The 26,833-nt window shown below is 40.2% G+C and overlaps 2 protein-coding genes across 3 annotated transcripts; both read right to left on the reverse strand.

The window, feature by feature from the left end:
- Window positions 1-1,155: 1,155 nt before the first annotated feature.
- Window positions 1,156-17,771, reverse strand: faxcb (failed axon connections homolog, metaxin like GST domain containing b). 2 transcript variants are annotated; one of them, XM_077527669.1, is made up of 7 exons: window positions 17,493-17,771; window positions 14,200-14,321; window positions 11,560-11,695; window positions 9,894-10,090; window positions 6,547-6,764; window positions 4,609-4,725; window positions 1,156-4,510 (listed from the first exon to the last, which is right to left on the reverse strand). In XM_077527669.1, the coding sequence occupies exons 1-7, from the start codon at window positions 17,526-17,528 to the stop codon at window positions 4,194-4,196; spliced, it is 1,143 nt and encodes a 380-aa protein (XP_077383795.1). In that variant the 5' UTR covers window positions 17,529-17,771; the 3' UTR covers window positions 1,156-4,193. The 2 variants fall into 2 exon arrangements, with proteins under 2 accessions (XP_077383795.1, XP_077383794.1); XM_077527668.1 differs by lacking the exon at window positions 17,493-17,771 and having other exon boundaries at window positions 14,200-14,685.
- Window positions 17,772-18,817: 1,046 nt separating this feature from the next.
- On the reverse strand, window positions 18,818-26,542 carry coq3 (coenzyme Q3 methyltransferase). Its single transcript, XM_077528028.1, has 6 exons — window positions 25,610-26,542; window positions 24,513-24,650; window positions 22,872-22,971; window positions 20,887-21,153; window positions 19,460-19,619; window positions 18,818-19,331 (listed from the first exon to the last, which is right to left on the reverse strand). Exons 1-6 carry the CDS (start codon window positions 25,831-25,833, stop codon window positions 19,180-19,182), a joined length of 1,041 nt encoding a protein of 346 aa, XP_077384154.1. The 5' UTR covers window positions 25,834-26,542; the 3' UTR covers window positions 18,818-19,179.
- Between the last annotated feature and the right edge of the window lie 291 nt (window positions 26,543-26,833).

Here is a 26,833-nt window from a genome sequence, read left to right on the forward strand (position 1 = left end):
CTCGATCCTTTCTTGCCTCGCTTTTAACATCCTCCTCTGTCAGTCTGAGTCCTCTTCTGCCTGCTCCCTCTACTCCTTATGTTCCTGTCGTCCTCTGCAACGTCTTGCCACTCGTCTGGCCTCTTCTTGTCCCCACCACCTGCTACTTCTCTTCACTTTTCAACTCGTTTGGTTTTCATCCAGTATTTTCTCTCTCTCTCTCTCTACTCCCCCCTCTCCAAAGGTTCAATTCCTTTATTTTGTTGTATATTGAAGACATTTGTTGTTCAGATCAAAAAATGAATATGAGACAAAGTTTGGAATTCCAGCTTTTAATCGTGGTAGTTACCGGTACATGCATGCTCTATTGGCTTTAAGGTCTTGGCCAGTGTTAGACATTCCACTTTTTTTGTCCTGAGTTGTTGAAGACATCTAGATGTAAATAAAGTGTAATAAAAGCTGGAATTCTAAACTTTTGACTCATATCATCACCCTCTTAAAATTGCTAGTCTTTTTTTTGTTTTTTGTTTTTTTTCCTTTTTTTTTAATCCAAATTATCTCCTCATGATGCAAATGGTTCAATTTTTTGGTTTTCCTGAAAAATTTGAAAAACATGACTTAGGCAATTATTTTAAGAAGGCATCAATATTAGGGATGCAACGATATCCAAACATCACGATACGATATTAATGAAGCTCATATACAATAATTATCACGATATTGTGGGGAGGAAGGAGATTTAAAAAAAGGGTCACATGAGCTCATACTAAAAAACAACAACAACACAATATTATGCTTTTGTATGCAACAGTAATGCATATGAACAACCTACAATCTCTAATAATACTTAATATTAAGGCACTTAGTTGCTAATGTACGCACATATTGAGTTCCTTCACACATTGACTTGGTACACAAGCATTTTACGTTCCCCTTCATCCCCTTCATCATCAAACATAGAAGGGACAAAACATGCCTTATGAAAATAAAAAAAATAAAAAAAGGAAAACTAAAAAAACAAAAACAAAAAAAACACACACAAAAAACAAACTAGCCACCAGAGGGTGCTACCGCGACATGAAGATTACTACTTGTGGCCTATGCAAAGGAAGACATTAAAAAATACATTTTCATATGTCCCCTTAAAAAAAAAAAAAAAAAAAAAAAAAAAAAGACTTAAAATTGTCAACGCTTTTTATTGAAATAAGCCAGTCGACCCATTTTATGACTACACATCCACAGTGTGATCGATCAGTCTGCTCTACATACATCATGATACACTTTGTCACACGTACAATATTTACATGAAACCATGAGAGATGATACGGTTTGAGACACTGACTTTTTATGAAATCAGTCCATGTGAAGGAAGAGTTTCAAAGGGACGAAGCACAGTACAACATGACGGAAGTCGTTGACGTTTGCCGTTTTTCTGTCTGTCCCACTCTTGAACTGGTTATCATCTCGGGTGGTTTGTCACCATGCACGAGTTCAGAGATTACCCTCAGTCTAACTTCACTGAGGCTACAAGGTCAAGGCTAACTTTAAATTCATTCTACAACTGCATAAAACTTGATGAACTAGATGAACTTTCAACTGACTCCTGAGGGGGCAGTCAGTAGCATTAACATGCACCACTGCTAAATAATTCACTGTTGCAACCATTTTTGTTCCCCTTAGCAGCTGAATGTGATGCTAATGGAAGTTAAATATGTAAGCAGTGTGTTAAACAAACTGCACAATGAGTTAAAATAAGAAATTGGAACCATTTCATATCTCACAGCCAATCAGAAACGAATGACAAATTAATATTAATAATATTGCGATATTATAATCTGACATTGAAATTTATTAATGAACAACTTTGCAAAAGTATATAAATGATAAAATCTTGCAATGTACTTAAGTGACTGTAGGGTTTACATCCAATCATTTTCTTTTTAAAGTATACAATATTTTTAAATGTGCCCCAAAGTGAAGATACAAACTAAGGACGAACAAATTAAGGACAAACCAAGTGGTACACATGATCATTTAAAGGTGAAGGCAACCTTAAACATTTCCTCACAATAATATGTGACCTCACTAGTCTAAACATGATATTTTGATTATATTGCATTTATGGATTATGAATTAATCAGCAAAATCCAACCGTTTTTATGCATCTCATACTCGACTGAAGATGACACCATAGTTGCTCAGGCAACGACGAATCACGACACACCTGTTTTCTGAAGCTGAGCCGTGATTGGTTGTTACCACAGAAAATGTGATGTCATTTTCTGTTGACAGAAAAATGGCTACACTCCTCTGAGATCACGGACTTAACAAATGATATGAAAGGACTGTCAATGCTGCTTACATGCCGTTGGGAGAAGTGAAACCACTGGCGGCCATCTTATGTTGCTATTCATTAAGGCTGCCTAACTTGAATACATCGATTCCTCTCTGGCGTTTTCACATTATTTTCTACTTCTACAGCGAAAATTCTACTGTATGAAATATAGTTGTTATCAATAAATCTAGGAGAAGCGCTACATCTAAATGTTATTGCTAAGAAACACACTTTTAATTTCCTCTTAACAGGTATATCTCTGTGTGATACGCAAACATTCATCTGCATCATGACAGAGCAATCAAATGAAAGTAAAGCCCATCAACAAAAAAATGCTGAGAAAGCCTCAATATTCAGACAATGTCTGAACAGTGAAGGTCGCGCTTTGCGAGGCTCGCATGACTTCATACAGGGATCCTCGCCTAAAACATGTACTGATAACAGTGTTTTCACCCCCCCAAAATAAGAAGTTGTCAGTAAAAGTGGCAATGTAAGATGGCTGCCCTCTGGCTTCAGCCGTGACGTTCCTATTGACAGTCCATGTCTGAGATGGATACAAATACAGTAGGTTGATTTTGCAGTTTACCTCATATTCCACAAACACAATATTAATCAGAATGCTGTGTTTAGATCCGTTTTAGGGTTTACCTCCCCTTTAATTTACATCACAAATATTTGGAATTTGCCTAATGGGATAATACCCCATCAGTTATTACATTATTTTCACATCAGCTATTTGGTATCGGAATTGCACCTAATGAAGACTTTTCCCATCAACTGGTTGGTTGATGACATTCACACATCAACTAAGTTAACATTCACATCCACACATAAGTTTTAGTAGTGTCTTCACTGCGCAAACACACTCAAAGGTGCTTTATAAATTAAATGTACAATTACCTGTTTGTCTTTTTCAACTCTTAATCATTCTTCCGAAGCATTCATATACATAAAAATAAACTGAAAATACATTTTCACTAGTGCAAAAAATAATTTCTTTAAGAGGAATTAATAAAAGACTAATAAAAATATATTATGTATTTGACACATAAGATCTTTTATAAATGAAAATAAAGCAGCACTGGTGAACTAAATCGCAAACTTTCAACCATGTGTTTGATTCGAGCTCTAAGGCTGAACTATAGCGGCACTGTTTTGCCTGTAAGTCTTCATTAATGGCTAGGTGCTATTGCCACCTGGTGGCCATTTTTATTAACTACAGCCACCCAGCTCATACGCTATGAACAAAAAGCCCAATGTAACACATAGCCAAATAAATACATAAAGAAATAAACAAACATAAGCAATGTAACAGGCACAGAGACGCTGAACAATTCATTTCCATTCAACCAGCCAGCAAAGGAGTTCAGTCCTGATTGACATTTGATGTAGACATGCATATACATGGGATATGTAGGCTTTCCAAATATAAAAGCCAAAAGAAATATCATGATAAAATGTAATCTCTAAATCAAAACAGATGATATGCCTTCAGCTATTCATTTTATCCGCATAATCGACCTCCATTTGTTTGAATGAGTTTAAGACAACTGGTAAAATGGCCGCTATACCTTCTCCAACCCGAGCTGTTTACTAATTTCACACACTTTCTGTATCACAGGACCACACAAATAAGGCAGAGACAAAATGCCACCGTGACAGTTGTGACATTTTGGGAAAGAACAAACCGGACGGTAAAATGTAAAATTGGAGATTCAGTTTTTCTTCCTGTGCATTTCAATACCCAGTCTGTCCAAAATGGAAGCTGTAAAGTGTCAGGTATTCAAGGCAGAGTCAGAACAGAAATTGTGTTGTTCTGCACCCAGCAGGCTGCGGTGACAGCTGTTCCGCTCTCCAGTCTGCCTCCATCTGCCAGCCATCAAACCTCCAAGTCGGGCATGGCTTCTTCCTTGAGCTGGGTTTCATTGTCCGAGCCGGTGCCCACATCCGAGTCAAATAGCGAGTGGTCCGAGTTGGGCGTGTGCGTGTGTCCGGCGGAATGGCTGCTGGCGTCGCTGTCGTCCAGAGTGTCAGTCCTGGAGAAGAGCCCGAAGTCCAGCAGACCGGCTGGCGATGCCGTGTCGCCGCTGCTCTCGCTGTCTCCGTCGTAATAAAGGTCCTCCACTTCCACAAACCATTCGGGCCAGAACCTCCTTCGCATCCGCTCGCAGAACATGGCTAAATTGATTAGTTCCCCTATGAGAACAGCAAGTTCAATCAGACTGAGCTAAAGTACTTTTCAAAAGGCAAAAGAACCAAACGCATGTCATTTTTAACTATTACATGACACAAACCTTTGATGAGCTGTTCTGGCCGCGTACCAGGCAGAGTCCACATAGCCTGAGCTAGATGTCCAAAGACTGTGGCATCTAATGTGGATATCTTGGAGCCCATAAAGTATTTCTTATCTCCTGTAGTGCACAGAAGAAACAATTCCATTTCAACAGCAGTTCAAGCACGAGCTTCTGATTGGATTCAGAAAATAATCGGAGGGGAGAAAACGCACCACTGTACTAAATGTGTATAGGCATCAGAGTAAAATTTTCAATGCACCGAATGACGCTAGCTTGAGCATTTTAAACCACCGCTAATGAGTCTTTATACCTCCAACACAAGATCTCTCCTACATAAAATGAACAAATTGGAATTACAACTAGCTAAAAATCGCAACTGAGTTGTTTTGATTAAACACAGAAGCTTAACCTGAGGATATGGATGCTAGTATGTAACTAGCCGGCTCCGGGTCATTGAAAATTGGGAGGCATATACACAAACTGTTAGAATTCCTACACCAGTTACCTGATTTGGATGTAAATACCCTCAAATTAAAGCTGGAAGTTTGCAAGTTATAACACATCTAGGGCTGAAATATGTGCCGCAACTTCGGGTGGATATAAACGTTTGACTCCGCCCAAACGGATTTTCGACCTCGAAGCGTTATTAAACCGAACCAACTCAGGATTACAGTATTTTTTGCACACTTTATTGAACAACGAAAATTAAAAACTGACCCAAACCCAAATATTAACCTCAACCATTCAGGGATTCGCTATCTGCTGAGGACATGTAGTACTGCACTTCATCTTCTTCCTCAAACCGTTTAGTTAGCTCCTCCCTCGCTGACTGGGGGTTGAGTGTTTTTTTCAATGCTCCATAATGTGTTTAGAAAAAAATAACTTCACATCATAAGATCATCATCATTACATCTGCAAATTTTGTTGGGAATTTTTTTTTTAAACCATTTTGAAAAATCCGTGTGGGCGGAGTCAAACATTTAAGTCCACCTCAATTGTAGGCACGCCTCCAACTGCACTCTGCATTCAGGGCTACTTGGCTGAGTCCTGTGATTCAGGCTTGTCTCCCTCTGCTGTGCTTTCGCTAGCTTTTGCTAGCCGCTCTGGTTAGCAGCCCCAGCCAGTTCTTGCTAACCACTGTTGCTTGCTGCTCCTGCTAGCTCATGTCGCCGGGTTGATTGCTCTCGCTCATTCCAAATAAGTACTGGTAATAATTAGTGGTAGCCTTGCTAAATGTGGCCTCTCGGAGACACCGTACCTGCGTGTGCTTTAAAATTGTTGAATTCTATTAGTTCACCACTAGATGGCTCTAGACCCTATTCAATGTCCCTATAATAACTGCATTGCATAACTGAATCTGAATTGTACAATCTCACTGTCAATTTGTTAGCTTGGAAATTAAGTCTAATAAACATGAATCTGAATTTAAAATAAAGAATGAATGAATTTCATTTTCTCTGGAACTGTATTTGGTCCTCACTGAAAATATAATTCTACATATTTTTCCCTTTCTAACTGCACACATCTACAAAAATACCAAAAGAAAGAAAATTCAACCCATGCACACAGTTAGACTGTCTTTGCTCTAGCCTTGGTTGATTTTCAATGGCCATGAAAATAGGAGATTGAATGTTCAAATTTATCAACTTAATTCTTGATTGATGTAAATTAAATACAAACTAATCATGTATTTCCTTACACAGTTATGCATACAATTATTTAAATAGTACAGTGTGTGGGTAGTTTTGCAACCTCTGTAGACTACAGCTTCGATATGTCTCCAAATCAAATGTCAGCTTCTGTCTGGCAGGCATACAAAAGAACACTCAACCTGCATTATGTCCTAGTTCTACATCGATACAAGATGAATGATGATGACCATGTAAATATAATAAACCATAATTGCATTTGACCACAAAGGGAAATAGTCCCTCCTACCCAGCAGTGTGGCCAGCGTCCTCATGTCTTTCTCCATCAAGGCGTAGACTTCCTCCTTGGAGAAGCGCCCGATGCCGTGGCCGTACATCTCCCTGCGCACCATGCTGCCGTTCACCCGGCTCAGAAGCCATTTTAGTGTGTCGCTTAGAGGGCCGCTCATTGCCAGGAGCTTCTGGGTTTCCTCCAAGTTGTCCACCCACTGACAGTAGGCGATCGTCCTGGAAGAAATGTGCAATGTATTCAAAGTTTGCTTTTTTTTTTCTTTTTTTTTTACCTGTTCACAGTGATGACACAAATCAAATCATTTCTCAACTTAGTGTTCATAGTAAAAAGAGTCATTCTCACTGGAACATTTAATAATGAAAAGCCAATGCATAGCTGTAGTTGATCTGACTGGCGCCCTCTGGTGGAGATGCATCCATGCACTATGACAACCACAACCCAGCACAGTGCAAAGAGTGTTTATCTCTGAGCTCATTCCATCGTTTGACACAATCATTTAATGTGCGATGACCCTTTTGCACATCAGTGCTAAATAATAACCATTTGTAGCCTCAACCCAAGAAAAGGGCAGCACTTTTCATAATTAGACACTGACAGAGATCATGACTGACAGCAGGAATAGAAAATCCCATTTTCAATGAGGGGTCCAAGTGAGTTTTTTTCCACAGGGCCCCAAAATCCCTGACAGTGCTCCTGCGTGCAGACACTAACAAGATTAAGTCCCTATAAACCTGCACAGTTATACTTCCTCTCACACTCTTTGGATAAACAGATTAGAGTACAGATTGACCTTTTTACTACAGTCCAACTGTGAGGCTAGACATGTAGTCAGGATAGTCATGATGAGACTGCAAAGAAGAGCCTGGTCTTCAGCAGCCTTGATAAAACTGAGATAAAAGCCTGTTTTCCAGTTGGGCTTGCTAATTTAGCGGGCCCGCACACTACTTCCTGTTTATTATCTTCAGTCATAAAAGCGTATATGCTGTTCTTCATTTGCTGATTTGAAAAGGCCAATGAGTGCAAGTCAGATGAGCAAAATATTAAAGAGGGATTTAGATGAAGGGGCAGTGGATGTTGTTTTTCCACTCCGTTATGTAATCCATTAAAGCGCTACACCTTCATAGATTGGAGTGTTTCAGACAAGTAATGGACTCATCCTATTCCATCTTGCCACAAAGATTTGTGAAAATTACTTAAGTACACTATGTATAAGCCTGCTCTAAAAACAAACATGAGAACTGAACCTACGCTGCCTGCCTGGGGGCCAGACAAGTGAAACATTACATCATCAGTGTTCCTCAATCATATGCACTGATAATTTCCTAAATTATGAATGCTACGGCAGGACTGTCGTGTTTCAGCCCTTCTAATGCATTTCATCCATCTGGCCACATCCAATCAAGTTTGTGTTGATATCGGGCTAAAGATGCAATATTATATCTATTGTTGTATGGTACATTTTAAACACTGTAGTTAAGAATACCAGGAAATAAATCCACCATTAACGGGATTATAGGGAATCTGGATAATTGCGTTCACTTGTTGGTAATGAAAGAGCTTCTTTATACACCATTCACATGTTATCTGTGACAAAAGTTATTAGTGCTGGTGTGACTGCAAATATTCAATGCAACGGGCCACGAACATCTCCCGGACCGGACGACTAATGCTCCACTCTGTTCAAGAGCTCAACAATTTCTGCTGGTCATTAAATATCTTATTTTTGTAGAGCATTCAATTGAATATAGTTTGACAAGGATTTTTAAGCAACAATCTGTTTTCATTTGCATCATTCAAACTCCATTCATGGAACTGGGTTTTGTAAAAGCGGCGAATTTGAATTTAAAATCTCAAGAAGTATGACATGTCAACAGATGAAATTGAGCAAAATGGTGATTTTGGCCTCAACAACACAACAGTTGTGAAGGTTAAGGTTAAGGTTAAGGTTATAATTCGTCAAATGAGGCAACATCTGCCAAAGTTTGATAGTTTTATTGTTGCTACTTGTGTTTTTTTTTAATTTTTTTATTTTTAGTGAAGACAAAATAACACTGCACTGGGAAATAAAATTAAAAAAAAAGTGTAGTAAGATTATATGCAATTTGGTGTGGCCTGTGACATATCAACACCTTATACATGTAAAGCATTTTATAAGTCATACAGGACTGTCTCAGAAAATTAGAATATTGTGATAAAGTCCTTTATTTTCTGTAATGCAATTAAATTAGCAAGAATGCCATGCATTCTGGATTCATTACAAATCAACTCAAATATTGTAAGCCTTTTATTGTGTTAATATTGCTGATTTTGGCTTTTTTTTTTTTTTAACTTGGTCTGTGGAAATATTTTGAGATAGGATACTTGAGTTTTCTTGAGCTGTAAGCCATAATCAGCAATATTAAAATAATAAAAGGCTTGCAATATTTGACGTATGACATTTTTGTTTTTTTAAATCCCTTACAGAAAATAAAGAATTCTATCACAATATTCTAATTTTCTGAGACATCCTGTACATGTTATAGAAGTTCAGTGCTAAAAAGTGCAGCAGTGTGTTTCATGAAACATTAGAAATTGAAGTGATCAAACCACAGATATGTTTGAATTATTGTTGTAATCTGATTTACTGACTGCGATTGGCTGGCAACCAGTTCAGTGTGCTCCCCCGCCTACTGCCCGAAGCTGGCTGGGATAGGCTCCAGCACCCCCACGACCCTTGTGAGGAGCAAGTGGTCAAAAAAATGGATGGATGATTTATTGACTTTTACTTGACTTCTAGATTATTTGTCAAAAATCTTTCAGCTGTACTTCCAAGCCAGAATCTCACTACATAAACAGCAGCATGTCACCACACTGCCCTTCCCTGACATCAATAATTCATCCAGGAGGTGAGCATCCAAGTCTAAACGTGGCACAGCGTGGACAGAGGAAGCAAGGAAACATAAGATGAGGGGAAGGCCTACGGCAATGTGGGTTACATCACTGACCTCCATGGATGGAAAGTTACGCTTTGAACATTACCGTCTGTACACAACATACAGGAGGTGACGTAAGCATGTTACGGGCAAAATACAAAGTAAAGTACTGCGTGTGTTTGTGTCAATGGAGTCTGTAAGTAATGGAAAAACACTCAAGGGCTGAAGGCGGAAAGTGAGTTCTGATGAGTGGTGTCTTTCTCACCCAGACAGGCTAGAGTGACTCACCACTGGAATGCTACTGTACATCCTGATATGTTTCACTACCACTATATCTTCAAATAATCTTTTCTTCTCTTGTACCTAATGTTCCGATGACATCACCAGATAAAAGTCATCTCCACAGCTGCAAAACGACACGGAGAACCTTACCAATATAGATGCTCTTCCACCATTTTGGTGACAGCTCGTGACACGGCTCTCTCTTCCGGCGTGAGGTTGTGGTTGAGGTTGACTCCCAGTTTCTCTTCCAGGAAGTCCACGATGAACTCTGACCCTGAGACCTGCTCATAGTTGTACTCCAGCCAAGGCATCTTCCCCTGTGGCGACAGCTTCCCATCAAAATAGTTCTAGGGAGAAACACAGAATCGTGTAAGAGGCCGTCCAACCCAACTGACTTCGGCAGAGAGCAGCGGTCAGCGACCTTTCCTGTCAAAATAAGCCATTAAAAGGCCAAATAAATAGCAAAAAATCTGTATGGAGCCACAAAACATTTGAACATTGTGTGTTAGTGTTAGATAATTACAGCTGCACCATAGCAGAGAAATAAATATGCAGCATCCAATATGTAAAGAGATTCATTTGCTTCTACTTTTCTGTTTTTTTTTTCCTTTTTAAATTTTCTGACTGTCAAATTTCTGATTATTACATTTTTAATTTTTTTTCAATTTTATGGACATATGGTAATGGTAATTATCCGCCTCTCTTCTTCGTTTTTTATGGCCATGGCAATTTTTTTTCCTGCCTGTTTTTGCTATAAATTTCTGACATTTTATGGCACTTTTGTGGACATTTTATGGTAATTTTCAGGACTTTTTTTTTTTTCTTTTTTGACAATTTATAGATACTTTTGAAATGTTTTGATACATTATAGCCTTTTTATTCAAATCTCTGACATTTTCAGCAATTTCATGGACATTTTATGTTGATTTTCTGCTTTTCCTCTTCCTTTTTGAGCATTTTATGGTCACTTTTTGGACATTTTTAGGTAATTTAAAAAAAAATAGTCATCTACCTTTCGACTCTTCAAATTAGGATTCTGACATTTTTTTTTTAAATATTTAATTATTCCATCCATCCATTTTCTTGACCGCTTATTCCTCACAAGGGTCGCGGGGGGTGCTGGCGCCTATCTCAGCTGGCTCTGGGCAGTAGGCAGGGGACACCCTGGACTGGTTGCCAGCCAATCGCAGTATTTAATTTAATTATTCTTTTTTTTTTAAATCTAATTCATTTAAAGGCAGGGTCTTCTGTTTTCACTCAGGAAAATTCACTTTATAAATACAGGATGTACACCCATGAACTCCTTCTCAATCTACACCTCTGGGCTTCTGTTAATGTATGGTGGTGATTTTGTTGGCTGTTTGTTAGCTGTTCATTAGCTTGCTGATTTAGCGACATGCTAAGCTAAGTCACTTTGACAAGGGTAACTCGGCAATATAGAACGAGGGTCGAACTTTTCTTATGTCCTTATATTTATTTACACCTGGCATTGAAGCTGAAGCTAAGCTAAAAGGCTAATATTGTTTTGAGCTATTAATCCTGTCAGCGATCGCTGAGTGCGGTCAGAGGGTGTGAACGTTGAGCTTGTGTGGGTTGAGCCATGGAAGGGGTCCATTTTGAATTGTTTGTTTACAAACAGAAACGGTTTGTTTACAAACGGAAACAGTCAAAACTCCGGACCTCATCTTTAAAGAATATTTTGTCTTTAAAAAAATAAAATAAAAAATAACGTAATTTCTATTAATTTTTTTAGAGATCCACAGGGAGCCACAGGAGAGGGACGAAAGAGCCACATGTGGCAAATATAAGTGTTTACCTGATAGGGCAGGTCCACCATTCTCAAATAAGTCTCGATTTTGAGGCAGAAAGGTGAGAGGCTGGGAACACCATTCTTTGGTCTGGAGAACTGATGGAGGATGATGGCATCTTTAGAGTCCAACTCCTGCTCCTTCCTGCACACACAGGGGCAATTTTGTTGTTAAATGGAGCTAGTGTAGTTCTCTTTGTCACTACATAATATGGTCAGTCACTGAGTAAAATCAAACCAAATCAGTTTAATCCGTAAGACGATCAATATCTGACGGACTGAGTCATCACATTGTTTTCAAGAATGGCTTCACATTTCCCGTCCCTCTCTTGTGATGTGGTCATACACTGGGCAAATCATGTACTCACTTTTGTGTGTGGGAATTGAAGCCACTCTGACTGCACTTAAGTCAGGACTCACTAAATTACAACACAATTGATTTCATGTTCATATTTCTGGTAACCGCAATTGTATAAACATACACTATATCATAATGAGAGGGTGTCTCTTTTCTCTTGTAGCGAAATAAAGAACCCACAATATTAGAAAGTGAGATGCAACATATTCCTAGGACAGAACACAATCAGTATCACATTGTCAGTCAAAAGTTACCTAGCAAAGTAAAGTAGATTTTCAAAGAGAAGACTCACAACGTGCTTAAAATAGTTAAATACAGTTCACACATTTCACTGACGCCAAGTGAAATCTCCAGAACCATCACTTTTCACAAAATCATATTAATGGCATCATCATGCTTGTGGAGTCACTAATATTGTATAAAAATGCCATTAATATCAGTATATTGCAGTATTTCCACACAAAAAAATAAACCCAAATGTCTGTAATGTGTTTTATAAGGGAAACTGCACTCAATAACATTAAACTTTATAAAAACATATAGGAATAACAAACTTAAATAGAATATAATAAAAGGTTTGTGCGTCACACTGGGAAGTTCTGTCAGAAAAATTATTTACAATAATATATTCTAAGTACTCCCACTACTACTAGTCCAACTCCAAACACAACATTTGGATGAATGTTGCATTTGTGGAGTATAAACAAACAAACCATGAAAATCCACCCAGCCATCTTGACAACTGCTGACAACTGAAAATTACATCACAGCACCTCAGGGCTCTGGTAATGACCAATCACAGTTCAGCTGTTTTCTGGGTTTGGTCAAGTGACGCTCACAAGCTGAGCAACAACATAAGACAAAGATAATGATTCAAATAAGCATTTTAAAAATCAGCACAAAAAACAAAAAAAAGAACCACAAGCTAATTTTGTTAATTTTTTTAACTTCGCTTTTAAGTCAGCTAAATGTTAAGTTGTAACAAAGGTTCGACCTATAATTCAAATCAATATCGTAAGCATTAATGACAAAGAAGAAGCTATTTTATTCATTTTACACTTGATAAATTAACCGGCTGATTAATCGGTTATCGAAATTTTGTTCTGCCAAATATCGGAACCACCCTAAAGAAAAAAAAAGAGGGCATACGGATACGTTAAAACAAGATGCATTATTAGTCCCAAACAAAGAATAAAGAACATTTGCCTGTGAGTATTGTTACATTGTCTGTATTACTTACTTGACCATTTGTGTTCAAATATCAATTGCTCAAAAGGTTATATTACAAGTATAACCAGAGGTGCACGTCAGGTCTGAGCCCTGAAACTCCAGCGCTGAAAATGAGTCCCATTTTGGCCCTTTTAACATCTCAAAACCAAGAATAATTGTTACATGAAACAAATGTGAAATAACATTTTTAGTAGATTTATATTAGATAATAGTTTTTTTCTCTCAAATAATCTGTGCAAGTTGCCCTGTTAAAGAAATTCACAAACTCACTTCTCGGTATGAGTAGGCTGCTTTTGTGTCTCTGTCCAATGCCCTGTGGTGCTGAAACTGTTCCTCAACCACTCACACAAACAAACGTTATAGAGTTTATGCTCACCAGTCTCTCTGATGTCTCATCATCCATGCCCGCCCATAGGCCACATTACATCCAAACAATAACAAAAACAGCATGAACAACAACTGCATTCCACCAACATAACATCACATGTCCCAGACAGATGATGCTGGTAGGCTGGCTTCAGCCTCAGTGGGCTGCACGTGATTCTGCGGCAGTGCTTGTGTACGGAAAGCAAGGTTACTTCGAATATTGTGGTGGAACTGGGCCCGGAGACACTGTTTACACAGGATGCATTTACTCCTCTGTACCAGCCTGGCCCAAAAAAATAATCCTGCCATTGCCAGCCTTGCACTCGTCACACTAACCGTAGTCCATTAATCTGGTATGCTAAGGACTGCTCACATCTCATTACACGTCTAGAGGGATATAAATGACTGTAGCACTGTGTGAGCAGCAGCAGAGTTTCATTAGAGGTCGGGTCTGAGAGTGCCTCGTTTTAGTCACGCTCAGGTGCCAACGGGGCGGGCACGAGAGCTGGCACATGAGCCGACGCGTGACTTAGATATGATTTAAATATACATTTCCCCCGCTCACTAGTTGAGTCGTGCCCTTGGAAAGCGGAAGCAGACAATGAAGTCCCAGAACAAGACAGAAAGCAAAGCTTGTGTGACGGGAAAACAACAAACAGCCCGTGTTGGTCGCATTGTGTCGAAGCCGTGCCTACCTGATGGCAAGCAGCTCGTGCAGCAAGTAGGCTGCCGCGGCCAGGAGGGCCCCCCCGGTAATGTAGAGGGTCTTCTTCCACCAGGAGTCCGAGGCCAGAGCCGTCATGATGCCACCGTAGTCCTGCAAAGGGAAGGCGATGATATATCCATACAAGGACTGCGGCTGCTCGGACACACACAGCCCGAGGGGGAGGCTGTGATTCCGCCCGAGATCCACCACGCACGGCCGGGAAGAGGCGAAGCCAGCAGCCCAGTACATCCTCCCTCCCTCCGTCGGTCACAACCAGCCCTCTTCCTCGGCGCCGTGCTCCCTGCTAGCGCTCCGGTCTACGGCATGATGGCGTGGGGGTGCTCATATAGTTCCGCAAAACTATACGGAGTAAACACTTCGATTTTCCCCTCCCCAGGATGGTGATACTCAGCACCCCCCCAGAGTTCACTTTCCTTTGAAGCGCCTGCTAGTGTCGAGATACGGTGATGTTCAGCATCTTAACTTCCGGTTCTTGTTTTTCAAAATAAATCCTATCGTTCCAACGACCTCTTACCTTATCTTTTACTTGCTTCCCACGAACAGAATACATTATTTTGTGATAAATAATTTCCAAATTAATTCAGTTAAAGTGGATTTATTTTCTGCACAACACCTGATGAGCTCACAGATTGGTATATGGACTACAGGGCTCAAATGGACAGGTTTGAGAGAGACACCGAGTTCCAGTTTTGTTTATTTTAGATGAAACTTTAGTCATGATATGGTAAAAATATTGTGGTCATTATAAACTCATGCCTTGCTCAAAGGCACCTCAACAGTAGCCAGGAAAGAAACCAGTTGCCGTTTTACATTTTTACATGCCAGGATTTTAATCATAACCCTCTGATGAGCCTATTTAGACAAACTAAGGCAGGGATGGGTAACTTAAAAGATGGAGAGGGCCACAATTTTTCATCAGCACATAGGACTAAGCACACACTAAGCAGAAGTATGACAAAAATGCCTTTTTAAATATGGACAAAATGCATGCATGTCTATTTGTTTTATTGAACCAATGTACATCACAATATCTTAATATATTTCATGCTCAATGCAAATATAAATGTCCAAACCAAACAAAGGGTTTGAAGAATCAATAAAATGACATACTTTGATGTATTTTTTCCCCCCAGTGCAAAGGGCCCTTGTGCATAAAATGAGCATTGAAGGATAGCGCAAAACTGCTCGACATCTATTGGATTTAAAAAAACAAAAAAAACAAAAAACAAAACCTGCTTAACATCCAGTATCATCTAAATTTTCCACATTTTGGGGTTTGCGTTCTATATATATTTATATCCATCCATCCATTTTCTTGACCACTTATTCCTCACAAGGGTTGCGGGGGCTGCTGGCGCCTATCTCAGCTGGCTCTGGGCAGTAGGCGGGGGACACCCTGGACTGGTTGCCAGCCAATCGCAGGGCACACAGAGACGAACAACCATCCACACTCACACGCACACCTAGGGACAATTCGGAGCGCCCAATTAACCTGCCATGCATGTCTTTGGAATGTGGGAGGAGACCGGAGTACCCGGAGAAGACCCACGCGGGCACGGGGAGAACATGCAAACTCCACCCAGGAAGGTCCGAGCCTGGACTCGAACCGGAGACCTCAGAACTGGGAAGTGGACGTGCTAACCACTCGACTACCGTGCCGCCCTTGACCGCTTATTCCTCACAAGGGTCGCGGGGGCTGCTGGCGCCTATCTCAGCTGGCTTTGGGCAGTAGGCGGGGGACACCCTGAACTGGTTGCCAGCCAATCGCAGGGCACACAGAGACAAACAACCATCCACACTCACAAGCACACCTAGGGACAATTCGGAGTGCCCAATTAACCTGCCATGCATGTCTTTGGAATGTGGGAGGAGACCGGAGCACCCGGAGAAGACCCACGCGGGCATGAGGAGAACATGCAAACTCCACCCAGGAAGGTCCGAGCCTGGACTCGAACCAGAGACCTCATATATATATATATATATATATATATATATATATATATATATATATTTAAAATAAAAAATAAAAAATTTTGGAAAAAGTATTCATGAATAAATTAATCTGCAGGTGCGTACCAAACTGCGATGTACAAGGGTTCACTGTAGTAGAGGAAACATGTTTATAATTCCACCCAAATTGTTCAAGGGGACACTCATGAGTGCAGTGCAGTGTACACTGCAGTGTAGTTTCCCATCCCTGAATTAAAGTTGTAGAGAGCTAAGTTGTGCGTTTTTAAAATTAGGAAGGGAAAAGTCAACGACAAATTACATACCTGTACTCAAATCTACCCAAGTATAATAACATAGTACTTATACATTACTTCTCACCACTGCAGTAGAATGCCACAAGTCCCTACTCAATAATTGCGTGAATGTTATGAATGTTTGTCATGCCGATGTGGACCCCAGCTCTCACAACTAAAGGGGATAACTGAAGTGTTGTGCAGAAAAAGAGATTGAAGGATAGACGTATAAATTTCACTGTAGCATACTACCTATACTTTTATTTTGGCAACACTGTGTTTGAGATCCGGTCCCTGTGTAGCAACTAGTGCCAACTTAACACAGTCGGTCCATTGTCTGGTGGCGTGGAGGAGCCACCGCACCCTAACCAGCTCCTTCTTCCCAGTGTGATCAGTTAGTGGCCCAACCATATCAACTCACGGATAATTAGGCCGAATGGTGTTTTATGAGATGTTAACTCTTTGACTGCCAAAGACGTTTCATGATGATTAGAAAAATTCCAATGAATGGAATGCGATCTTTCATTTCGTAGCCACATTGTATATGTAGTAAAGGCAAACAATATTCTTTTTGTCCTGAAAGATGAGTTAAAATGCTCAAAAGCGGCGGGCACTGTGGATTTTTTTGTTTTGTTTTTATAACGCCTGGCAGTCAAAGAGTTTTAATGGCGGTACAAAGTGGTAGGTTGTCCCACAGGTGGTAATTTAAGTAAAATTGTATTAACTAAACTTAAAGACAAGAGAAAGCTTCCACAAGGACTGAAACCGTTGTGGTTTTTAGGTTGTGGTGCTTTAAATGTGTACGTGCTTATAATTGTCTTAAATATTGGGAAAACTTTTTGTTATTAGTCATAGGAATCTGACTAGGAATTTGACTTGAGAATCGCTTAAAGGGCGCCTGTATCACTTATGTAATCACGCAAATCACCATTTCAACTTCTGCTGGCCCGGTCAACATAGCATAAACGCTCGTACCATGAGGAAAAAAAGAAAAGAAAAAAAGAAAAAGTGTACTCACTCTCGAGCAAGCTCGGAAGTACAGGAGGTAATTCATGTTGAAGCCGCCGACCGTCGCGTGCAGTCGGACAATGTTGGCCGGGCATGCCTACAGATGGCTGCGAACAACTTCCTCAAAGAAGATTTCGTCAAGATCCTCCCAACAGAACAGGGGGCGGTTAACAGGTGGCGAAGAGTCCAGGTCAATAAACAAGATCACCTTTTAGGAGAGCTGCGGGGTGATCTGCGCGTTCCTGTGCCATCAGTACCGCAAGTCAGCAATTTACTGGCGCGCACCCGCGTCTTTAGTGCGCGTGCACGAGAGCAGCGGGACACGAATGTGGGAGGGGATTGGCAGCCTCATAAAACGATGGTGACATTACGTGTACGTACAAACTTTTGTTTGACATGGGGGGGGGGAAATGAAGGCCGTAAAAGCCACTTTCTAAACATACTAAGAGCTCTGTAGTAAACTGACAATTGTTAGTGTTTGCAATTTTAGGATTATTAATCTCATTATATTTTCAACTAAAACAAAATTAACGTTATTTATTACTGAAGCATAAAAAAAATGTAGGCCGGCGACTGGTAGAGTTACATTTCAATGGGTAATATATATTTTTTGTTGTTTGATAGAAACACTCTTTTGTTCTGACAAAAAAAACAAAAAACAAAACAAAAAACAACAAAAAAAAACAACCATCCTGACTGTCAGCTACCATGTAGAGTGAAAACTGCAAAAAAATAAAATAAAGTTTTGAGAATGCTGCACTAAGCTTGTTATACAACTGTTTCAAGGATTAACCCCTTTAGCTCAACTTTATACATACATGTTGAACACAGTATTATTTAATCTCTTGCTGGATTTGTTAATTGATTGTAATAGACAAAATATCAGCGGAAAGATACATAAAACACAATATAAAAGATGTAACATGTTTGTGTAAAATAAGTATGTGTAAAAATGAGTCATTTAATCCCAAACAAAACACAATTTATGATTATTATTATTGCCATTTCTCTGTTGCCCTCGAAGTAGGTTTTGCATCATTGGCATGTTGAAAGACCCATCCATGACTTTTATTAGATTTTTCCCCCTTCATTTTTGACTGACATTGACTACCATAATCAATAAACACCCAATTGGAGATTGGCAATAATTTCCTTGTCAGTAAGCAAATTCAGCAGGAGATGAACTAATTATTTCCTCACTGTCTGAGGTCAGATTCCCATAGAATATATATAAGTGTTATTGTGACCTGACCCAGAAAAGGGGAAGAAAATGAAATGGATGAAAACATACTCGCTCTCACAGCACAACTATTTCGACATGAGACAAAACGTGACTTATTCTCTGCCATTGCCTTTATTCCTCTTACATAATAGCGGCACGTGAAACGCTTTCCAGCCTCACGAGCATGTGACTGCCCCCTCTTCCTGCTTCCACGCTAAAAATACTCAGCCTTGTGGCGCCAAAGTCGCACAGACACAACACGTTTGAATCATGTTCAGGATATTCAGTGAATCAAGTCAGAATTACTCAAATATGAGTTGCAAGCATTCAAACAGATGCAATTGTGGAGCTGCGGCTCTGCTTCTGACAAACCTATTTAAGTAATCGTCTGCCGCCAAGATGTGCAAATCAGCAACTGGCTGAAATTTCTTGACCAAAACGTTGATTGGCTCAGCTGTGTGCGGCTTCAGAGTTGTCAAGGGTTGTAAGTTTGGGGGTCCGTGTGGGGCTTCTCAGCCAGTTTGACGGCGTGCAGGGCATAATTGATGGCAGTGCTGTTGATCCAGCTCCAGGCTCCTGATGCTGGATTGTACATCATACCTTGGACCGACTGCACTGAAAAACCATCTGATGGAGGACGTGGTTCAAAATAGAAGACAGCAACATGCTGTAAATACACACTTTCTCCACAACAACTGTGATGCATATGGAGGATCAACGGACATGCATTTGTGACGATGCGTATAACAACTTACTGGACTCCAGACGGCGCTCCAGTTCGACAGGGCTGATGAACTTTTCCCAGTCGTGCGTCCCACTGGGAACGATGCGGAGCAGCTGCTCAGCTGCCACGATGGCCAGCACGAATGACAGGTTGGTTTTATTAATGGTGGTGATGAAGAGCGAGCCACCTGGCTGCACAGGGACAACATGGACAGTTTCAGGATCAATATTTAATGTACATAAAATACTTGAAAAAGCAAATGCAGACGTAAAGACAATCCAAAGTTTCTAATAAAAATAAGAACTAGTGAGAAGAAAAAGCTGGTTGTTCAAACTCATTTACATTCCAGCCATTTTAAAACATTTTGAAAAGTACAATATCCAGACGATATTGTGTTCAATGATTATGTCTACCAAACGACGGAATCAACTTCCCTTTTTGCCTTTTTCCATTCTTTCTTTTATAATCAATAGCAGAAAAAGGTAAGGTGCACAAAATGCAGCTATTTCTCCTGTGGACTCTCAAACTGTATTGATCTCATATATGGGGCAAAGGTGTCATCTACTGGTGGTTTTGCATCAGTAAAGTTGTTTCCAAGTTTAAAATATTGTATACAGTTGAGTAGAACCGGATGCTCCGAAGTTAAAAAAAAAGAAAAAAAAAAGTCTTTACAATAGTTATAGAACATATTGTAAACATGGCATTTTGATTAATATTGTGTTTATATGAGTTCAGCAGCAAACTCAACTCGTTTTTAGCCATCTCACGGTGGCAGCCATTTTGCCACTTGCTGTCGATTGAAAATTACATTATAGTTGCTCAGGTGACAACCAATCATGGCTCACCTGTTTTCTGAAGCTAAGACATGATTGGTTGTCCCCTGAGCAACTGTGATGTCATTTTCAGTCGACAACAAGTGGCAAAATGGCCGCCCCGGAGATGCATAAAACAGGCACATTTTGTTCTTTACTCATATTCCACAAACATAATTTAATCAGAAAGTTGTTTAGACTAGTGGGGGCACATACAATATATTATTGTGAAAAATAAAACATTTGGGTTAACTTCTTTAAAGTTGGTTTACAAGGACATTGAATTGTTAAGCGCTCCATGAGCCTCTCCAGGGCGACATCTAGCGGTAATTAATAAATTTGCTTCATGATTTTCCTGGATTTAGCAGTTTTTCAGTGAAGAAAATTCAGCCAAATTATCCAACTCCTTCAACACTAAATAAATGAATACATAAAAGTAGGAACTGTGAAAGACAAACAGAAAAGGTCAAACAGGCAGATTACCTCTTCAGTGCCAATTGAAATCTGTAAAACCCACTCATGTATTCCCATTGAGCCACAACAGCGGGAACCCCGCCAATGTCACCATATGTGCCTGAGACGAACATGCGCACAGGGACACGGCGCAGTGAGCGACTTGAGGGAGCAGCTGGAAGCGAGCACACACCTTCAGCACCCGGTTGCAGCAGAAGGCGAACGTTTCCAGGTCGGCCAGATGTTCCACGACCTCGGACGCCACGACGGCGTCGAACAGGACGTCTCCCCGGTGCGCCTCTCCTCCCGGCGCATCTGTCGACAGCTCCTCCAGGGTGCAAGCCCGATAGCTGACCCGCTCGCCGAGATCGGGGTCAGACGACAAATGCAGCTGTGCCATGCCGATGCTGTCTTCCACTGGGTCGATACCAACAACGGTGGCTCCCAGGCGACCAAGAGGCTGGGGGAGGACAGAAATCATTATCATCATTGGACGCAGGAGTGAAAAAACAAAACAGGAAATGTTGCACTCTTAATCCACTCAAGGCTTTAGTAAATGCATTGTCCCAGACAAGTGTTAAATCCAGTTTTACCTCTTGTCACACATGTTTTTCAATCAGAATTCCCAGAACTTCCGCAGTGATATGTCTTCAAATTGCCTGAGTTTTATTCAGTTAACACCTTATGATGTCAAAAGAACAACCCCGAAGCTTGAGCCGCCTAGTTCAAACATTTTTTGAGTTATGGTCCTTCAAAGTTTGTGTGCCACGCCCACTTTTGGGATCCAGGAATTGCACATTAAATTTTGGACCATATTGGAAGCCCACATCTTTTGTTTTAAGGTAGTTACAGACCTTTAAATTGCTATATCTATGGATTCTGGCTCATTTATATCAGAATCTGCACTTACAAATAGCATAGTGTTAGGTTTACACACCAAAACATATAAGAATGACAACACAAGGATGAGAAGACAAGGCATTCATTTTTACTTGCAGAGAGGAGAGCAGAGTTGCCAGGTACAAGCTGTCAAAGATGCTCTGGCAATTTTCTTGCACACTCTTTTTATTGGGGATTATTTCCTGTCTGGTTACAAAAAATAGCGTTGCCCTACTAAAGGGTGGAGAAAGCACAATAGTGCAACGCTGCATTATCTAAAGATAACATATCTATCTGTCTGCTTGGATGTAAGTGTGTTGCAAATAAGCATGTGATTACCCATTAGCAATGAAAGTTCTCGTTTCTGCTTCTGCCCCAGATGGTTTGACTCATTTTAAACACAGCCACACTGTCTGGTACAGTTCTAAAAAAAAAAAAAGCAGTTCACTTAACGTTCACATGAATGTAAAGCATTTTAGCAAATACACATAATAATATATACACTTTAAACTTAACACATAGGGATAAAGAAATCACACGATGTACCATCACAACAGTCACAGGTCAACTACTGAGTGCACCAAATTCCCTTCAGGCCAAGCAATGTCACCTGCAATGAGGGCCAAGTGAGGCATATCATCACAAATCATAGGTTGTTTGTCTTGACCTCCACTGAACCCTTGCAATTGCAGTTTTAGTGCCCCCTTATGGACTAAAGCTAAAAATGCAGCCCGGTGTCAACTTGCTCGCCCAAAGCCAATGTCTCTCTCCTGCAGCTGATTCTCTCTGATGGGAAGGCTTCCAGTGACAAAAACCTCCAGAGACACTTTCCCACTTGCATTTCCCCACAGACAGACTTAGCGGCTTGCTCTCGTGTCGGCATCTAAATGACAGCCTGCGTGAGCCGCGTAAATACAGGACCTGATTTTGTCTTTCCAGATCACACAGTGCAGCTAGTGAATCCTCAGCGTGAATGAAAGCTGAGACAGGCGCTCCGTCCGTGAGCAACACAAATGCATAAACAATTGTAAACGACCGACTGTCCACTCCACCAAACTGAAACCAGTCAAGTCAACAGAAACTGCAAATTAGACAGACGTTTCAATGTTTACTGCCACATGTGGCGATGGGCACAGGAAGCACATTGTGACAGACCTTTGTTTTACACGACAAAGCAATCTGACATATAAGAAAGTCATTTAAACAATTGCAGAGGATTGTGTTGAAGGGGGACACTTTTGTCTGCTTGTCCTTTTAAGACCAGCTCTGCACACATTCACGTACATAAAACACAATTACCTCAGTGAGCAGGCCGCCTCCACAGCCAACATCCAGTATTGTTAGTCCGCCAAGTGGTTTGCCAGGATGACGTGCTTTGTGGACATTCAGCAGATTATCTCTGACCAGGAAAATAAGCAAAAACTACCAGTAATTAAATTGTGAATGTTGCACATAAATACAGAAGCATATCGCAATCTGAAATAGACATAATAATAGATTGTCAACCCCATTTTTTTTTTTAAAATATGTTCTATACAGCCCAACTAGTCTTAATATGGTATTTTGCTTGATATTGTGATAGTGGAATATGAGTCAAGCAGCAAAATCCAGCTGTTTTTATCCATCTCAGGGGGTGGCCATTTTGCCATGATGACATAACCATTGCTCAACTCTGCTTCAGAAAACAGGTGAGCTGTGATTGGTCATTGCCTAAGCACTGAGCAACTGTGATCTTCAGTCGACAGCAAGTGGCAAAATGGCCGACCCCTGAGATGGATAAAAATGTATTCCACCAATGTAATATCAATCAGAATGTCATGTTTATAATACTGCGCTCACATAAAACACATTATTGTCATAAAATGTTTTTTGGTTGACTTCCACTTTAAAAATCAGTCTCTACTACACTTTAATTAAAAAGTAACTCCTTGTAAAAGACATACTCCCAGGTCCATAATGTATATTTCCCTCCCTCCTTCCTCATATCCTCCGTTTTTCATCTAAGAAACTCGGGGAGCTAATTAGCGAGCCGCCAGACTTCCTGTTCTGGTTCCATCTCTTGGTCATTGTTATTTTTCGTGTTTATCGGACAAGTTGTGACTGTAGAGATAAACATCTTGACCAATAAATCTGATTCTGATTATTTATTGTGATTTCATTTTATTTTATTGTATTAGTATTTTTTCCCCCTATTTTATGTTTGTTCCCAATTAAGAATTTGGTCTGTATTTTTGAATTGATTCTTCTGTTTTGAAATGTGGAAACCCTACAAACAGGGCTGACCAGTGACCAACATCAGTGGATTCCCGAACTGCCACAACAAAATATGAATCTATGTGTTTTTGTTTAAATTGTTAAATTGTTTTAACCTGTTATTAAAAACTGAAAAATGGTGGGAGTGATGAAAATTGTTTGCTAAAGAAGAGGTGGTTCCAAATGTGCATGATTACAGAAGAAAACACCACAGCAGCATTAACAGTATCACAGCAAGAATGTCAGAAGGTGACAACCCTGCAGAAATAGTACAAATGATGCGACGCCTCATTCAGACATGTCCCCGGGCCAGAGATGCATCAGGCAAATCAGCCACACTCCAAACACGGCCACTGGATATGTCATACTGTCACCATAGCGACACATCAACGGCACCAGAGATCACAGTGGGGGTGGATGAGAGCAGCAATGGCCTCCGCGCTCGATGGCTCAAAGTAGTGATTATCATGCTCGGCTCCAGCTGCAGATCATACCAAAACGTACACATATGCAGCGCCAGGGTCACTCAAACGCTATTGGCTTCAAATGTGCCCATGAGTGGAGGAATCTTAACCTTGTCATCTTCAGTTAGTAGAAGAGATGGGTTGTGTTTAGTACTTTAGACAAACCAATATATTTCTTAGGACTAAGCATTACATTTTAAAATATATTCATTGCAATACACACCTTATGAATGGCACTCTGAGGTCATTCATAGCATGAAGGGCCCTGAACTCGCCATCTTCATCCCACCACTTCCTGGCAAGTGATCTGAACCGTTTCAGCTCATCAGGGTCCACTGTGGTTTGATGGACTCCTCTTGTACTTGGTAGGGGGGAAATGCACAAATATTACGAATAGGGCTGATATGACATCCTTATGTGTTCTGTTAATCCACAATGGCACATGCAAATCAGACTGGCGTGTAAAAATTAGGGAATTAAGTATTTACATTAATTGTGCACCTTGGTGTCACAAATTAACTAAGTCTATCGCCGCTAACTTTGGGTGGGAGGTGAGGCACACTAGATTAGAAAGAAATGTGTTTTCTGAAGAAACAGTACTAACGTTCTACTCATTGTATTCATAGTTATCAACGTATCGTTGTGATAGAGGAAATGAAAAAAAAAAAAAAAAAGACAGCGAATGGGATGGTGACGCTCCAATGTAATGTCTCCTTTCGGAGCAATTACATTATGTGGTCGAGGGGGGGTCCAAATCGCTCCACGAGGTCCACTCTCCTGCATGTTTTAGTTGTTTCCCTCCCCCAACACACCTGATTCAAATGGCCAGGTTCATTTTCAGGCTTCTGCTAAGCTCATCATTTAAATCAGGTGTGGAGCTAGGCAAACATCTAAAAACATGCAGGCTAGTGGCCATTGAGGACTGGATTTGGACACCCTGCCTTGATGTAGTCCATGACAAACATATCAAAATGTATTTAACGGACAGTTATATTTAGCCTACTAATGCAATGGACATGTACACGTGCGCAAAAGTTGCATTTGTTGCTAAAAATGAACATTCGTATTGCTTTATTTAACCAATCTAAAAAATTTGGTGAAGGACTTTAAACAGCCTCTAAGAAATTGCCAATTTGGAGTTTCAGAGTTCCCATTTTAGCAATAGTTTATCATGTCATGCTGGTGTCAACACAAACACATCTGTTGGTGCGTCAAACAGTAATATGCATCCAAGTGTTTCTGACTTTCTTGCTGTGTGTAACTACTAACTGTAAATATTCTTTTGAGAGCAATATGCCACAACACACTCCTGTACAGTACCTGACTTGACGGCATAAGGTGTGCTGTTGCGTCCGCTCCCCAGCAGTCATTTGCAGCCACAGCGTCCGCCGTTGACACAACACAGTCCAACTGAATCGGTTCCGACCCACGTTACTTTGTACAACACCGCACACGGACGCGGCTTTGCGGCTACACAGCCCTAACATGTTGCGCCCAAAGTTGTTTGCGAAGATGTTAATACAATGACAAACAATGCTTGACATTAAAAAGCTGAGGAGTTCGCGGTACTCAGATTTAAACTGTTCGTCCAGAAACAGCAGAGTACACGAAGGTTCCCGACGCGCATACTTTCACGCTCAACTCGTTAATTTTCTGCACCCGTTTACGTGCATCGATTCGCATCAATGTAGTTTTTGTGATGGCTAGGGTAGAAAATAATTAATTCGGATTTTCGCAGGAGGCAATAAACAGAAAAATACCATAATCATTAAATTATAGGAAATATTGGGCCCCCAGGGATTATTTTTCATCAGTCTAAACAAAAAATATGATTTTGATACAGTATCGAAAATAGTTGTCTGGTTAGTCAGTAAGCTTTAACTGCATACAATAAGTAAATTTGCATAGAACTAAAATCTTTGGACAACACAGTTCAGCATGTTTATGCTTGCTAATATAAGTGAAGTGAGACTAGACAGACCTAATTGTTTTTGCACGATTTGCAGGTTAATAAATGGAATGCGCTTTCGAAACACGATCGCTGTACTGTAGTGAGCCACAAGATGGCGTCCAAGTCAAGCCACTGGATGGGCACCCATGCAACTACCTGGTTTTGCCTTGTGACAAGCACCGCCATTGCCACTGCCAATGGCAAAGTTACTGTTGTTTATCACCTGTTTGGGGGAGGTAGGATGCTGGAGCAACGCACATATGTTTATCCGCGACTTTTAAATTTGCGGTTAAAAAAAAAAAAAAAAAAAAAATTAAAATTAAATAAAATAAAATAAATAAAAATACATAAATTATATATATATATATATATATATATATATATATATATATATATATATATATATATATATATATTAAAATGGCGTTTTCCCTGAAAAATGTGGGGACCAACCTTCCAGCTCCAAACTCTAGGTCTACATTTTTATTTTTTTTATTTTAACAAAACAAGTGAGCTAGTGGACGAGTGCTACCCCAGACAAATAAAATACAAAACCTAAAACTTCCACAGCCAATTTTTTCTTTTTTTTTTTC

Source organism: Festucalex cinctus, chromosome 7, assembly GCF_051991245.1.
Source record: "Festucalex cinctus isolate MCC-2025b chromosome 7, RoL_Fcin_1.0, whole genome shotgun sequence".
NCBI classification, from domain to species: domain Eukaryota; kingdom Metazoa; phylum Chordata; class Actinopteri; order Syngnathiformes; family Syngnathidae; genus Festucalex; species Festucalex cinctus.

Bases quoted from the DNA above. Each gene is read 5' to 3' on its own strand.
- faxcb (XM_077527668.1), bottom strand. From the start codon at position 14,459: ATGTACTGGGCTGCTGGCTTCGCCTCTTCCCGGCCGTGCGTGGTGGAT. The intron at 10,091-11,559 runs GTAAACACTTAT...GTTTCTCCCTAG, and splicing joins TGGTGGACCTGCCCTATCAG to AACTATTTTGATGGGAAGCT. The intron at 6,765-9,893 runs GTAAGGTTCTCC...CATTTCTTCCAG, and splicing joins GTGGAAGAGCATCTATATTG to GACGATCGCCTACTGTCAGT.
- coq3 (XM_077528028.1), bottom strand. From the start codon at position 25,833: ATGTCAAGCATTGTTTGTCATTGTATTAACATCTTCGCAAACAACTTT. The intron at 21,154-22,871 runs GTAATTGTGTTT...GTCCTCCCCCAG, and splicing joins GAGGCGGCCTGCTCACTGAG to CCTCTTGGTCGCCTGGGAGC. The intron at 19,620-20,886 runs GTGTGTGCTCGC...GTCCCTGTGCAG, and splicing joins GCTGCAACCGGGTGCTGAAG to CCAGGTGGCTCGCTCTTCAT.